This window comes from Leuciscus leuciscus (genome assembly GCF_965113295.1).
Source record: "Leuciscus leuciscus genome assembly, chromosome: 2".
In the NCBI taxonomy this organism is placed as follows: domain Eukaryota; kingdom Metazoa; phylum Chordata; class Actinopteri; order Cypriniformes; family Leuciscidae; genus Leuciscus; species Leuciscus leuciscus.
The window spans coordinates 32,311,957-32,327,823 of NC_138726.1; the positions used below are offsets into that span (position 1 = coordinate 32,311,957).

At 38.8% G+C, this 15,867-nt stretch overlaps 1 protein-coding gene across 1 annotated transcript in view; it reads left to right on the plus strand.

The window, feature by feature from the left end:
* The window catches only part of itfg1 (integrin alpha FG-GAP repeat containing 1), a 144,713-nt gene that overhangs the window by 72,889 nt on the left and 55,957 nt on the right, over nt 1-15,867 (plus strand). Inside the window, exon 10 of the mRNA XM_082162167.1 lies at nt 3,725-3,906. Within this exon, the coding sequence (XP_082018293.1) occupies nt 3,725-3,906 (182 nt within the window). The remainder of the gene's footprint in view (nt 1-3,724; nt 3,907-15,867) is intronic.

The window sequence follows — 15,867 nt, forward strand, 5'->3', positions numbered from 1 at the left end:
CAAGCAAAGAAGGATAATGGCTCACCAATTTGTTTTGCCAAATTTCATGAGAGAATTATCGCGCAGTTAAAAAAATCGAATTTCTCAATGCAAGATTGCAAAGTATTTAGTTCTTTCACCTTCTACCATACATAAAATTGTGAAAAGATTCAGGGAATCCCGAAAAATCTCAGTCCGTGTAGGGCAAGGCAGGAAACCTCTGTTGATTGTGCGCCACCTTTGAGCCCTCAGATGGCACTGCATGAGAAACCGTCATGCTACTGTATTAAATATAGCCACATGGGCTCGGGAGTTCTTTGGAAAACCGTTGCAACTAAACAGTCTGCCACTGCATCAAGAAATGCAACTTGAAACTGTCACACGCAAGGAGGAAGCTACACATCAGTTATATGCAGAGATGCCACTGAGTTCTCTGGGCCTGTTCTCATCTCAGATGGTCTAAAACAGTGGTTCTCAAACCTGTCCTGAAGGACCCCCAGCACTGCACATTTTGTATGTTGCCCTTATCTGACACACTTACTTCAGGTCTTGCAGTCTCTACTAATGAGCTGATAAGTTGAATCAGGTGTGTTAGATGAGAGAGACATCCAAAATGTGCAGTGCTGGGGGTCCTTCAGGACAGGTTTGGGAACCACTGGTCTAAAAGACAGTGGAAATGTGTGCTGTGGTCAGATGAGTCCACGTTTCAGCTTGTTTTTATGAAAAACAGACACCGAGGTATCAGTCCCAAAGACAAAAGGGACCATCCACACTATTATCAGTGACGGGTGCAAAAGCAAATATCTGTCATGGAATGAGGGTCCATCAGTGTATGGGTGACTTGCAAATGTGTGAAGGTATCAATGACGTGGAGGGCGTATATTGGGATTGTACAGAGACATTTTTGCCATCAAGATGGCATCTTTCCTTGGAAGCAAGACAATGGCAGGCTTCATTCTGCACATTTCTAAAACAGAGTGGTTTCTAGACACTCTAAACCGTAGAAGGGATTTGCTTGACTAACATCCCTGTTGTCCAGATCTGTCTCTTATTGAAAATATGTGACACATCATGAAGAGGAGAATCAGACAATGATGGCCACAGACTGTTGAGCAACTGTCTTGTATCAGGTGAGATTGGCCAAAAATTCCAGTTGCAAAACTGCAACAATTAGTATCCTCAATTCCCCAAAAGTGTAATTAAAGCGGCGCTATGCAGTTTTGGCTTTGGCTTTTGGTTTTGGTTTTCGCTTTTTGCTCGCATATAAATGTTTAGATAAGTGTATGTGTGCAGTGCCGTAAAGCAATTTGTTACATCACGAGACCTGATATCACGCGATACTTCCTGACGCTGAGTTGCAAGGGTGGTTTTTCCGCTCAAAGGCGCTAGGGGGGTTCGAGAAGACCACCATTCATCCCGAAAAAAGTCATATAACCATTCCAATGACTCCGAAGCTGTTCAGTTAAGGTAAATTAAGCTAAAAAAAACTGCATAGTTCACCTTTAAAAGGAAAGGTGATGTGTCACAGTGGTAAACATGCCTCTGTCCCAACTTTTTAATAAAGTGTGTTTCAGCCATCAATTACAATTAAGATGATCAGTGAAAACATTGAACATCTTTTCTTTGTTCCTTTGCCAGTTAAATAAAGGTTAAAGAGAATGAACAAATCACAGATTTTTTATTTTATTGCATTTAGACTATGTCCCAACCTTTCTGGAAATGGGGTTGTGTCTTAAATGTTTACTTTGAAGGTTAGTTATTTTTACATTGTTAACTTTAAACGTTGGTTATTGCTATGTGTCTAATGTTTGGGGATTAGTTATTATGTCTAATATTTGAATGTTAGTTATTGCTATGTCTCTAACTGTTTGACATAGCAGTTTTAAAGTCTTTAATATTTTGAAGGCGAGTTATTGTTTCTGATGGTTTAAAAGTTAGTTATCATATCTTTATTTAGTTTTTTTAATGGTTTAAACATTTTAGTTATTGTTATATTTTTAACAGTATGAATGGCATATCAAATATTTTTAAACCACAGTTCAACAACAGACAGTCCTAGATAACCTGTCAAACGCTTAGCGGGAAATGGTGCTGCAATATAAACAAACATTGCAGGACTCTTACATTTGCTCATAATGAGGCAGCTAGGCCGACAGTGCACACCATGACTCACGAGTTAGAGTTCTACTTTCCTTTTCAGCGTAGAGGAGACTGACATCAGTTAGTTCTTGTTTTATAGGTAATAGCAACATTAGCTTTAGCGATATCATTTGTGTACAAATACAAAATAGTTTGTACAAATAAACAAATCAGACCCGCTCTCTCTTGCCTGATCTTCAGCATTGCTGAATCTGGTTGTGTGCCAAGGATCATGAGAAAACCTTATTAGCAGCCATTACAGAACGCTCTGCCGCCTTTCTCTTGCATTCTCTCTTTACCACTTTGTATCCATCTCCCCTCCCTACATCTCTAGCAATCTCTCTCCCTCCTCTCTCTGTGCCTCTATCCCCATGGATGCATACATGCAGAGATGCACCTGGCTCTCTGTTTTACATTCATGAGTGAGTAAGGCCTGTAGCATCTGTGCTTGTGCAACCCCCACACACGTGCAAATGACCGATTCCAGAGAGCGAGAGGACCATAATGTTGTATTCTGCCTGGAGCCCTTCTTTGGTTCTTCAATTCATCAAAATATTATTCATTTCATAATGTAATTTAATGTCATCATATTTTGTTATTTTATAAAATCAGAAGAACATTGGACTTCCAGTCTTATTTATTAGCATTGACTTTGTTCAAAATGTCAAAATATCTATATCTAATGTGTAGTAATACATATTCTAAACAAATGTAATTTTGTACTTTGTTTAATACTTTATACAATATAGTGATTCATGTCAAGGGCCACATTACACTAGCTACAGTATGTTTCTATCCACCTATTTTTATCCGCATTTTGGGAAATCGCATAACAAACTGGTGGATGGAAGTTCTAAGTTCATAAGTTCTAAATATGCGCATTAAAAACGTATGCGCTCGTTTGAGTCGGGATAACTGGACTAACCAGCGGGCCAATCTTTTTGCACAGCATCTGATATGTTGTTTTGGTTGTTCTGAAATACCTGAGCAAAGTCTGTCGTCAAAGTGGTTCGGTATAATTACCTTCTAGAACTGTCTTACACAACTGCGTTCCAGAAGATAACGCGTTTATTGCGCTTCGTCTGCACAATACATTTATTATATATGAAAATTATTATTTACAGTGGCTTCATCTACTTTTCTTAGTGATATTTAACACCAGTTTATCAGGAATCGATGATTTTGTTATCTTCGACTCACTGGATGGAAACGCTGCTTTATTTGTAAATGTTATATGCAATATTCCAATTTTGCATACAAGTTAAATTCGCAACTGGATGGAAACAGCTACTGTGGTGTGGATAAAATTAACTTAGAACTACATTGCTTTTCATGTTTCTGTTTAATTACTTTTCTGTTTATTTCTGGAAAAAAAACTTAATCTATATTTAAATCAATTAAAGGTGCATTTAGGTTTGCAATTAATATGCTTTTCTCAGAAAGCTTTTGAAAGAAATGTTGACTTTTAAATTTGGCCTGTAGATTTTATTGACACTAATGCAAACTTATGGATGTTTTGTATTTATTATTTTTCCTGCAGCACCTCGTACATTAGCAGTAATATAATGCGTATCAGCTCATGTAACTGAATTGTCTTCCTTTGCAGCTTCATTGGGTGCCGGTGCTGTTGGACTTCAGTAGGAAAGATTCTGTGTGGGGCTTTGTGCCCCCTCAAGACAGTTCCACTTTGGGAGAACTGCAAATTCCCATCACCCTGCACTTAGGAGACTATAACCTGGATGGCTTTCCTGATGCCCTTGTCATCCTCCGTAACACCAGCAGCGGCAGGTGAGTCAGGATCAGTGCTGGGTAGAGTAGCCAAAATCTGTACTCAAGTACAAGTAATATTGTTTATTTATATCAATAATTACTCAAGTAGGAGCAACGGTAATGAGACAAATGATTGTTTGAGTAAGAGAAATTTCTTCATTGAAATTACTTCTCAGATAATGAGCACTGGCATGGGATCTTAGCAAGCATTTCAGAGCAAGCACTGGTGATGGTGATAGTGGCATGGTGAAAAGTCTATGAATAGAGTCATTATGAAATAGTTTACTTGTTTTATAGTGCAAACAGCCACCATTGTTGTGATGTATAGGAGAGGTGAGTTTTGGATGAAAAAATTAAATCATATCTCAGTTATAAATCACAAACATTTTTCCAGCAGACACTAGATTTGCACATTGTCTTGAGATGGATACACCACACCCACATCCTTAAAAGATGTAAAAGAACTCTTTCCAAATAGCCAAATCCCTCGCTCCGCTCCCACGGCTCTCTGCCCTGCCCTGCTTCATGCAACAGAAGCTTTGCCCAAAAGTTACTTAAAGAGATAGTTCAACCAAAAATGTTGTCATCATTTACTCACCCTCAAGTTGTTCCAAACCTGTATGAGTTTTTTTTCTTCTGTTGAACACAAAAGAAAATATTTTGAAGAATGTTGGTAACCAGACAGTTGACGGTAGCCATTGACTTCCATAGTAGGGATTGGGAAACAATACAATGGAAGTCAATGGCAACCGTCAACTTTCTGGTTACCAACATTCTTCAAAATATATTATTTTGTGTTCAACAGAAGAAAGAAACTCATACAGGTTTGGAAATACTTGAGGGGGAGTAAAAGATGACAGATTTTTCATTTTTGGGTGCACTAACCCTTGAAGGAAATCTGTCAGGGTACTAGTACGGAGTTATAACCCGCCTCTGGGTGACATTTACTTCTATGTTAAAATGTGAATTACTGAGCAAGAATTTAATCAATATTGAATGGTAAAAAAAGGTACTAGGTTTTGTATTTTAAAAGTAAAAACTCTCACCACCATGAAACTTTCAAAAAAACTTTCCTAAACCACAAAAAGTAGTGTGTTTATTGCATTTTTGCACTCGTACAATATTTTTACTTCCTAAGAAACAAACCAGGGCTGAAGCTCAACATTTATTACTTTTCCTTTTATCCAAATAGGATCTTTTAGAGACTGCAACAGTACCTGTTTTTCAAAGCACAGCAGTGCTTTTTCCTTCTCTTTTTTTCTCCTTGAAAGAATTTGTACTTTCAGTTGGTGGATTTCTTGGATGATCCTGAAGCAGAAATAATGTTGGCAATTTTCTATACTTTTTTTCCCCCCTCTCCATTTATAATATTAATCGAGGTTTCTTGCACAAAAAGCAGTTTAGTTTTACATGATCAGATTCCACCCTTTTTTTTGACCATGTTACATTCTGATTCATATAAATTTGCTTATGGTTGTGCCATCACAACCATGACCATTTTTGAATGACCAATTTTTGCAGCTTTCTGTAAATGGTGTGGGTGGACTTGGGAGATTGTTTATATGGTGTTGCAGTATGTTTATCATGCATCACACTTTAAAAAAATAAATCTTTAAAATATCATTTTTCGTTGTACTGTACATCACACTTGATTCACTATTATGTTAATATATAAATAGATAAAACGTTGCAGTGTCTACAAAAGAGAGAGCTGGTACATGTCGCCCATCTTCGATCTGGCCTGACCTGAGTGAGGACAGGCAGGCCTGTGAGAGAACAGCAGGAAGGGCATGGATGGATTAACAGCTCTCTGATTGAGATAAGATACCAGAGGCTCTGCCGCTTGCCTCCAGGTGGCTATGAGAGATGCTCCAGATGCTTTTTGAAAACAAAGACAACTTCATGTCATCCTGAAGGGCAGAAGATTTGTGTCCAGACTCAGAGAATCACATGAGATGATTTAGCCACACACAGAGAATTCTTGAAAACCCTTTTGTTTTTATGATCTGCTTATTTTCAGTCTTTAGTCTTCATGCTTAATACATTAGGTCGACCTAATCTTTAAGTCAGCAGAGGCTTAACCTTCCCCTTGTGTCATAAGACTTTAGTGCTTGCTATAGTCTCCTCTATCACCCCACAGCCAGTTTCATCATCTCACTTCAACAGTAATCAGGCTACATGCATCCAGAGACCTCAGAGATACACCAGAGTTTGTTCAAATCGGCCTATTGTCATTAATGGCTCCGATGCCAAGGAGAGTGATTTGATTCTCATCAGCCAGGAGCTGGATGTTAAAACCTCCTCTACTCACAGCTGGCCACTTTCTTATCTCACATCAATCTGTGCTTGGATCACTCTAAACACTCCCATGAACCTTTTAATTAAAGACCGCAGCATCTTTGTCTCAATCTTTGGTCTTGTTATGGTTTACGTCTCCTTCTGCTATTATATCATTAAGGACGTGGTTGCCTTTAAAAAAAATAAAGGCAACCTGTTTCTTTTTTCACACTCTTGGTGGAATCACATTAGCCACGTACACACTGCAACTGAATTCGGTTGTCAATTCATCTTTTAGTGCTTAATCCTGTTCTGTACACACACACTTCAGTGATTTACGGGAGTGACAACCGCATTCTACATCCGAATTAACTCCCGAAAAATGACGGTAGTGACAACCGCATTTACAAAAATTTTATGCATGTGAACATACTAACGGAACAACTAGCTGTTAATGACGTATTTTAACGTGCATCAGAGATGTTTCTCTCTTCTGCATGTGCTTAAATCACAGGGAAAGCGGTACGAGCCTTGACTCATTCATGTTGCCAGATCTTGTTAGAAAAACAGCGAACAAGAACAAGCCCACAATCAACCGAAAAAATTCAAAATGCTTTATGCTGAAATTAAGAACAAAATATTGCAACCTCCACGATCACTTTAATAAATTCATAAACTCGATCGCTTTATGAGTCAAGCTTAAACAACAAGCTTAAAAACAATTATAATAAGTGGAAATCTGTGAAGCAGCCTTTCCGAGCATAAGAAAGACCTCTTTCTCATAAGAAAGCCTCTGTCGTCTTTTGTCGCTGTACTATTTCTTTGGTCAGAATAGCAGAGACCTAGTACATAAGATGCCAGAGCGTTGCCATGCTTACCACGGTGTCAATCATGCAGTTTCGGGGGTGAGTCGAGTTCCATACATACATGGAAGATGGAACAATAATTTAGTGGACTCATTCCCACATTAAAATGCAGTTGTCACTCCTGAAACTTCACAGTATGTACGTGGCCTTTAAGATTCTTGCACCCTCTACTTTTTGCTATTTAAAACAAATAAAATATATTTCATACCACCTTTTTTACAGATAGAATTTGTATTTGAATGTTGAGCAGGGACCAAATGATTCTCTAAAATAAAATAAGTTCAAATAAAAAAGGACAGCATTTAATTGACAGGTTTTAGCATGTTCTTTGGCTGTGTTGAATAAAGGGGCCTTATGGATGTCTGAAGGGGCCAGTATTTATATGTTCATGAGGTCAGAAGCAGCATGCTGATATCCACCAAACGCATGGGTGTTTTTCCGTTTAGAAATAAGTGACGGATTTAGACGTGAATAATCTTGTGCCAGTTTCTTTTCTTGTTCCCCTCAAACGCTTTCAAACGGCTCCAGCCCATTTTGTCAGCAAAGGTTGTCATGGTTTCTGAGGTGATAGAGTGTGTTGGAGTTGGTAAGTGAATCTTTTTTTTTTTTTTTTGAGCAAGTGGGTGGGTGAGAGAGTTTACCCAACCAGCCAGAGACATTTTCAAAGTCAAAATCGTTTAGAATTGAAATGAGAGCTTCACACTTCTTTTAAATGAGCCAAAAATAGTCATCAGCAGATATGGTGACAGTGTACAGATTTATACTCGTCTACATTTTTCTTAACTGTGGATTAACCGTGGAGGAATGTTTGCATTCAATTCGTATTATCTTATTGACTCTTCAGGGTTCTTCATATCTCCATCCTCTTCATGTCCAAGACCACATCATCAGCCTCTCTCCACTTCTCTTTGGGCCCCTGTCATTTAGTCTCTCTCTCTCTCTCTCTCTCTCTCTCTCTCTCTCGGCAATATAAGATAAAGGGATGTAATTGGCAGGTGAGGTGTACGTGTAGATGCTATTTTTAGCTTCTGTTGTGCCCTCTCCTTCTAATCTGAATGTTTGCAATTTAATCTGAAAATGTAGATTTTAAATCACAATCAACATTTTTAATCTCAATCTTAGCAGTTTATAGTTATGTGAAAAAGAAAGGACACCCTATTGAATTATTGAATTTAGAGGGCAAGTAGCAGTCAGGCGCTGCTAATCAAATGCCTTTGATTAATTGATCATCAGCAAGTGTGACCAACTCTATAAAAGCAGAAGTTTTGGCAGTTTACTGGCAGCACACAATACCAAGCAGGAAAGACATCAGCAATGATCTTAGAGAAGCAATTTTTGCTGCCATCAATCTGGGAAGGGTTGTAAGGCCATTTCCAAACAATTTGAAGTCCATCATTCTACAGTGAGGAAGATTATTGACAAGTGGAAAACATTCAAGACTTCCCAGGAGTGGACGTCCCAGCAAATTCACCCCAAGGTTAGACTGTGCAATGCTCAGAGAAATCGCAAAACACCCCAGACATACACATCAGACTCTACAGGCCTCAGTTAACCTGTTAAATGTTAAAGTTTATGGCAGTACAATTAGAAAAAGACTGGAAGGGCTGCCAGGTGAAAGTTTCTTCTTTCTAAAAAGAACATGGCAGCACAGCTTAGGTTTGCAACGTTGCATCTGAACAAACCTCAAGACTTCTGGAACAATATCCTTTGGACAGATGAGACCAAAGTGGAAATGTTTGGCCATAATGCACAGCGCCATGTTTGGCAAAAACCAAACACAGCACATCAGCACAAACACCTCATACCAATTGTCCATCACGCTGGTGGAGGGTTAATGATTTGGACTTGTTTTGCAGTCTCAGGACCTGGGCACCTTGCAGTCATTGAGTTGACCATGAACTCCTCTAAGTATACCAAAGTATTCTAGAGTCAAATGTGAGGCCATCTATCCAACTGCTAAAGCTTGGCCAAAATTGGGTAATGCAACAGGACTATGATTCCTAGCACATCAGCAAATCTACAACAGAATGGCTGAAAAAGAATCATGTTGCATTGGCCCAGTCAAAGTCCAGACCTCAGCCCAATTCAAAAAAGCTGTGGCGGGACCTTAACAGAGCTGTGCATAAACAGTATCCTATGTGTTTTCTTTTTTGCAAAGCCTTGCAGAGCCACCAGTGGCATTTTATGCATAGTTTAGTAGTCTTTTAAGGGACAATTCACCCAAAAATGAAAATTCTGTCTTTTACTCACCCTTATGTCATTCCAAACTATCATTCTTCTGTGGAACACAAAAGAAGATATTTTGATGAGGTTTCAAATAAACACTAAAATATTTTTCCACAAAAGAAATAAGTCATACAGGTTTGGAATGATACAAAGGTGAGTAAATTATGGCAGAATTTTTATTTTTGGGTGAACTGCCAATTTAAAATTAGTTTTTGCTTCTGTATTGTAATGTATTTCTGAGTGAAACGGCATATTACAAGGGGAACTTTTTTATTATTTTGTCCATCAGGAATTGAATAGATTGTGAAAAGTATGCTTAACGTCAGCATAACTGATGAATCATGCACATTAAGTGCATACACCTTGAGAAAGTAAATGTAGTCAATTTTGATTTAAAGTGCCCCATTATTATTTTTTTCAGAAATTACCTTTCACGTAGTGTGTTATACAGTTTTTTGTGAATGTAAAATGTCTACAAAGTTTCAAAGATCGAAGTGCAAGATAAATGTAGTTAGATAATGGAGTTATTGTCTCTCAAAAGAAAGAACAAATTCTGAACTGCCTGAAAACGAGTTGTCAGTAATTCCAGTCTATCTTCCTGCACAAACCTACGTAGGTAGCCACCCTATGGTCTTCATTGGCTGAGACCTGGAAGAGTTTGTGTTGTCGACATGTCGTGAAGATGCTGTTTTCTGCGCTGCAAAAGCAAATCCACTATGCATGCACGTTAAAATTGATACGGTAAAACTGATGCCATTGCTACTGTTTGTGTTACTAAATGCATGTGCTAAGGAAGCCTCCGGAGTTCAAATTCAGATACGGTAATGGGCGTTTTGTTTCCAACACGCGCTGTAAGCTCTAAACCAATCACAACACACTGGACCATCTGACCAATTGGATCATAGCAGGCTCTCGGAAAAGACCATTTCAGACACTGAGGAAAGAGGTGATGTATATAATGAGAACATTTAAGTGTTTTTTGACCTTGGATGAATGTAAACCTATTGTAGGAGTCAATAGTTTTAAGTACTGAGGCTTTTATCACATTATTCACATCTGCCTCCTAGTCTTGAAGCAGAGAATATAGCATTATTTAGATTGCTAGATACCTCCATCTAAAGCACATGGTTCTGTGCGGACGTATAACTGGCTTACTGCTGGAGTGGTAATATTTAAGGGAATGTCAGGCCTCGGCCCGTCACTGACTATACAAGTGCAGCCCACATGCTGACACTGATGTGAAGGAGCTCTGGAGGAGATTAAGTCACTATATGTTTATGTAAGTCTTTCTCAGTGACTGTCTTCTGTACCTCTGACACACACATACACGCACACATTTTATCCTTCACTGTATATATTTAGAAATCATTTTGTGTTAGTGTGTCACTTTCTGAGAAAGTGAAGTACAGTGTCTTTTTCAGCTGAAACAATGTCAACATTTTGAGAGATTTGAAAAGTGCTCTATAGCTTTTGTACCACGCTGATCTCTCTCTTTCTCCACTTTTAAACTAGATACAGCCCAGACCCAGAGATAGTGTAAGTAGGAGACACCATTTATAGAAATCCTAAAGCTCAATATGGCAGATGTTAGAATGGAAGTCTCGTGTTTCAGCTAAAAGAGCCGATCACCTTTTTAAAAGATTTAGATTTTACTTCAAGCAAACATGTCCATTAATTAGATCTACTTGACAAATACAGTTGTTGTTTTTTTTGTTTGTTTGTTTGTTGTTTTGCTTGTCTAAGTGTGAATTTCAGAAGTCAGTAACAACACCTTTGCAATTTCATGGTTATCATTATCTTTCTATACCACAGCAAAAATAGTTTGATATTGAATACGGTACTTATAACTTCATTTTACACTTTGAAAAGTGTATATAAGGGCAGATATTTCTAAAAATGTTTTATTATTTAGAAAAGACAAATTAAGTAAAAATCAAAAGCGACAGAACAAAGAATGTTTTGAAGTTTTTTTGTATCTAACTGTAGAGGCTTATTGAAACTGCTACTGTAGTTATCAAGACGAGTACATTTTCATTCGTTTCTTTCTTTCTTTCTTGTTGCTTTTTGATTAAAAATGGCATAATAGACAATGGCAGGTATGTTACACTGCAAGACGGCACAGATCTATAAGTATTTTGCCATGAGATTTTCTCTATATACTGTATGCATTCACTGACATAACCAACATTCATTTATATATTGCCAAGACAAGCATTTTGACCACAAAGTGCATTTAACATCAAGCGAGAGAGCAGCTGCCTGTCAGTCATGTGTACTGAATTGAGTATCGAAGTACCAGAACTTTTACATCCTGAATTGCTTATTTGAAACACATTATTGACTCATAATCTTGACATAATCTGTCTTTCCCCATTCAAGTTTATAGGAGCTGTTTGTGTATGTATGGACTATATAGAAAATAGCTGACTGGGGGCATTGCTAAGATATCTGCAGAGTGAATGGACTTGTCTTGAAGAGGCTTTGCTACACACACAGACCTGATTCTGTTGGCACACTCTCACACAATTTACACACATTCACAATGGGTGTTTAACATTGTGTCTATGCACGACTACATCGGTTTCAAGAGAACAAAGTGTGAATTCCCTTTTTCTGTCATTTTCTTCCACCTACTCTGCTGCTTCTGTGTCCTTTTCATCACTGCTGTTTGCCTGTTGAATTCGCCCTTGGTCTGATTGAGAGAGAGAGCGAGGATTGTTGAGCCAGCTAAGCAAGCATGCTTTTCAATCTTCTCTTTATCAGCAGATTACATGTCAAATAGCTGGCCCATCTCCTACACACGCACTTCCTTTCCCATCCCACTCTCTTCTGCTCTGGGGTCCTGCCCTGGTGCTCGTTTGGCTTTAGATGAAACGAAGAGCAGCAGAAGAGCTTGGTCATCAGCCCTCTGACTCACAAATGAAATCGCTTTAAGAGGGCTGAGAACAGCACTTGTTTTGTTCATCTTCTCACGGCTCTCCTCGCATTGATTTTCTTTTGTTCACTTCTGGCCGTCTAAATAATACACAATCACATCGTCTTGGTCTCATTATATCACACATTCTGCTGTAAGAACACATTGATCAGAATCCTTTAGCTTTTCCATGAACCCAAAGCTTTTCTGCTTTGCTTCAGATCTCATCATTGGTGACACTTTGATCACGTCCCTCTGATAGAGCTGTGTTAAGAAGTTGTGTAATCATTTTCCACTCAAGCATGCTGCTCTGATGCAGAGATTAACCATTGCGGATGCCTCAAAAGCGAGAGAATGACCTCTGACCTCAGAGCCGAGGTTGAGATTATGTAGACAGCAGTGAGACTGCTCCATCACTCCTCATTTTCATGTGTCAGACGAGGATGTCGTTTAGCCTGATTAAACATCTGGACACAGTGTTGTTCTCTGGAACGCATCCAGCATCTCAGGATCTTTCCCTTTCTAATGGTCACATTCAGCTTCAGCTCAAGTGATTCCTATTTACTGTGTGAGGAATCTATGTATATACACTACCCTTCAAATTTTTTAGATTGGTAAGATTTTTTTAAATATTGTAATTTAATAAGAAATGTTTCTCGAGCACCAAATCAGCATATTAGAATGAAATCTGAAGGATCATGTGACACTGAAGACTTGAGTAATAATGCTGAAAATCAGCTTTGCCATCACAGGAAAAAATTGCATTTTAAAATATATTCAAATAGAAAACAGTTATTTTGAACTGTAAAAATATTTCACAAGATTGATTTTGCTGTATTTTGGATCAAATAAATGCAGCCTTGGTGAGCATAAGGAACTTCTTTCAAAAATATAAAAAATGATTACCAACCTCAAACCTTGGTAGTGGTAGTGTATTCATGTTTGAATGCTCATGAACAACTGATCTGTTAAACATTAAATAATACAACAGGGTTTGCTCTTCAGCATTCATCGCTCATCAGCAATCACGCCGCCGGCCTCATGCCATTCTCTCATGGACCTCTGCCTCGTCCTGCTCGCCACAAACATGTTTCAAGAAAAAAGCAAATTAGAAGCATTTCTACAAGAGGGCTCAGACTTTGGAACCCCAAATGTTTACCATACTTGCTTACAGAACAAAACTGAGGTCCATCTTAGCTTTAGGAAACACTTAATATCAAAATGAGATGGCAACAAAAAGTCAGTCTAACCTTTGGCACGTCATCTGTTATCACAATTAAAAAAATGTCTGTTAAATGCAGTCTCGTGAGCTTTATTATGTCTTATTATGTCACTTTTTTGTTGTCCGTATTACAAAATAATGTGTATTTCTTCAAGTTAAGAGAGGAATAGATGATAAAATTGTTTTGTTTTTCTATTCATTCCATCATTATTTATTCATTGTATTCATGTTTTATTAGTCTCTCTCAATCAGTCTTTTTAAGCAGTACAGATCACAACATAGAGCTGCACTCTGCTCCTGGCACACAGTTAACCATCTTCTGGAAATGAAATGGCTGCTAGCTGTAATTAAATCAACTTTCCTCTGTCTGAGAGGGAGAGAGACACACACACATTAAACAACAGCTCATGAGAATAAAGAATGATTTTGGTGAAAAGATAAGGGCAGAGAAGAGGACTTTGTTTTTTGCATTAAATCGAAAAACAGTGAAATTTGTATTTCTACACAAAAACAAATATGTTAGTACAGTGTGTTTGTGTATAAATGTCCCTATACCCGTCACTGACTGTGTCCATGTGTTGGTTTGTGTGTTGAGATAGAAGAAAGGAAAATAAACTACATTCCCATTGCTGTTTGCTGAAGTCTCTGGCTGCAGTCGTACATGATTGAGTTTGCTGAAGGCTACTCCTGTTCCTCACCTCATCCCGTCGGATGCGCCAAGCTCCTACACTAACAGCCAGAAGCCCCTTCTCAGCACTCAAGAGGGCCATTAACGGGGTGTTTCCCAGTTGCTTCGCACTCCTCCTTTATCTTGAAATTTTACTAGCTCTCTCTTTCTCCCGTCACTTTGCTTTGTAGATCAAAGTCGTTTTCCTACCATGCAGATGACCCTCTCGATAGGACCTCCCGTTAAGCCGTGGGCTAATGGTCCCACCTCCTCCCCAATCCAGCCCATTTACGCTAAAAATTAATTAACGTTCTGCATCAACAGCCTCAGGATGCCCACCAGAGCTTGGCAGGGAAGAGAAATTATACACTGATCTACGGCAGAGATATTTGGATGGGCGTAAGGAATTGTGCGCTCGTCCCAAAGTACGTAAAACTGACTAATTTCAGTCTTATTTTATAGATTTTTTTTTAAATAGTAATTGGCCATGTCCCACCAATGAGGCCCCACCGTTACGGCCCGCAGACCTAATGAATTTTAATGTAAAGGACGCCGTTGAAAATCTAATTTATTTTATTTTCATTTGTCAATTCAAATAGAATCAGCAGAGGAAAGCACAGCTAAACAGCCGGAGGGGCAGCACTGAAAATCCATTTGTCATGTACGTGAGTCTGCACTGACCGACAGTGACTCTCTCTCTCTCTCTCTCTCTCTCTCTCTCTCTCTGTCTGTCTCTCTCTCTCTCTCTCTCTCTCTCTCTACCTCTCGTCGCTCTTCCTCTCTCTCTCTCTCTCTCTCTCTCTCTCTCTCTCTCTCTCTCTCTCTCTCTCTCTCTCTCTCTCGTAGCTCTTCCCTACCCATCACCTGAACTGCCAAGAACACTTATCTGGTGATTAGAGTGGACTTGATCCAGATGTTACAATTATGAAGTGCTGGATCACATTTTTTCCGACATCTTTCTAACATCTTTATCAAGGATCTTTTCATGGTGGTTCAGATATAGAGGAGCTCCATAATAAGATGTGTGGTGGACTCCAGCTCTCTCATGCACACAGGTGGAGTGTAGAGGTGTGAGCTGATCTGTAGTCAGGCTGCTGGTGGATGCCCATCTTGTGGGCCGGCAGGTGTGTTCTGGTTTTTGCGAAGCTCCTGAGAGACTTTATTACACTCTCGCTCGCTCTTTGGTTTTTTTTTTTTGGTGTTTTTTTGTGAGTGTGTGTGTTTCTGAACTGCTCTAATCACCTCTCTGCTTCAGTGTGCCTCTCTCCAATTCCTCACCTCAGCCTCTCTTCTGCACTACAGAGCTCCAAATTGCACAGGCACAGAGAAGGGAACGTTTCGCTTCTTTAAGTGGTCAGATTTAGAACAGCTGAATCCACCTCAGATGTTACCATGTTTGACTTTTATTTTAGAGCTTCCTCTTCCACGTCAATCACTTTTCATGTCGGAGCCATGGTCGCAGTCCTTTCAAGGCAAGTTAGTTCACCTGGCAGCAGTCATGCAGAAACAGTTTCTATCAACTTGAAAAGGGAAACAGAACAAAAACTGTTCATCAACTGAATGTTTCAGGAAAATGTGGAATCAGTAATAAAATCCATTAACACTGGAATTTGTCGAAAAATATATTTTGCGAAAAATATTTTTTGCTGGGATGCCATTAAGGAATCATTTCATCTCAGTCTTTTTTGTACATAAAATTAAAGTCATACAGGATTGGAGCAACATGAAGATGGGTGCATTTTCTAATTTTTGGGTAAACTTTCCCTTCGATTACCCTTCTAAACTGAACTGAATCTGATTAGATCAC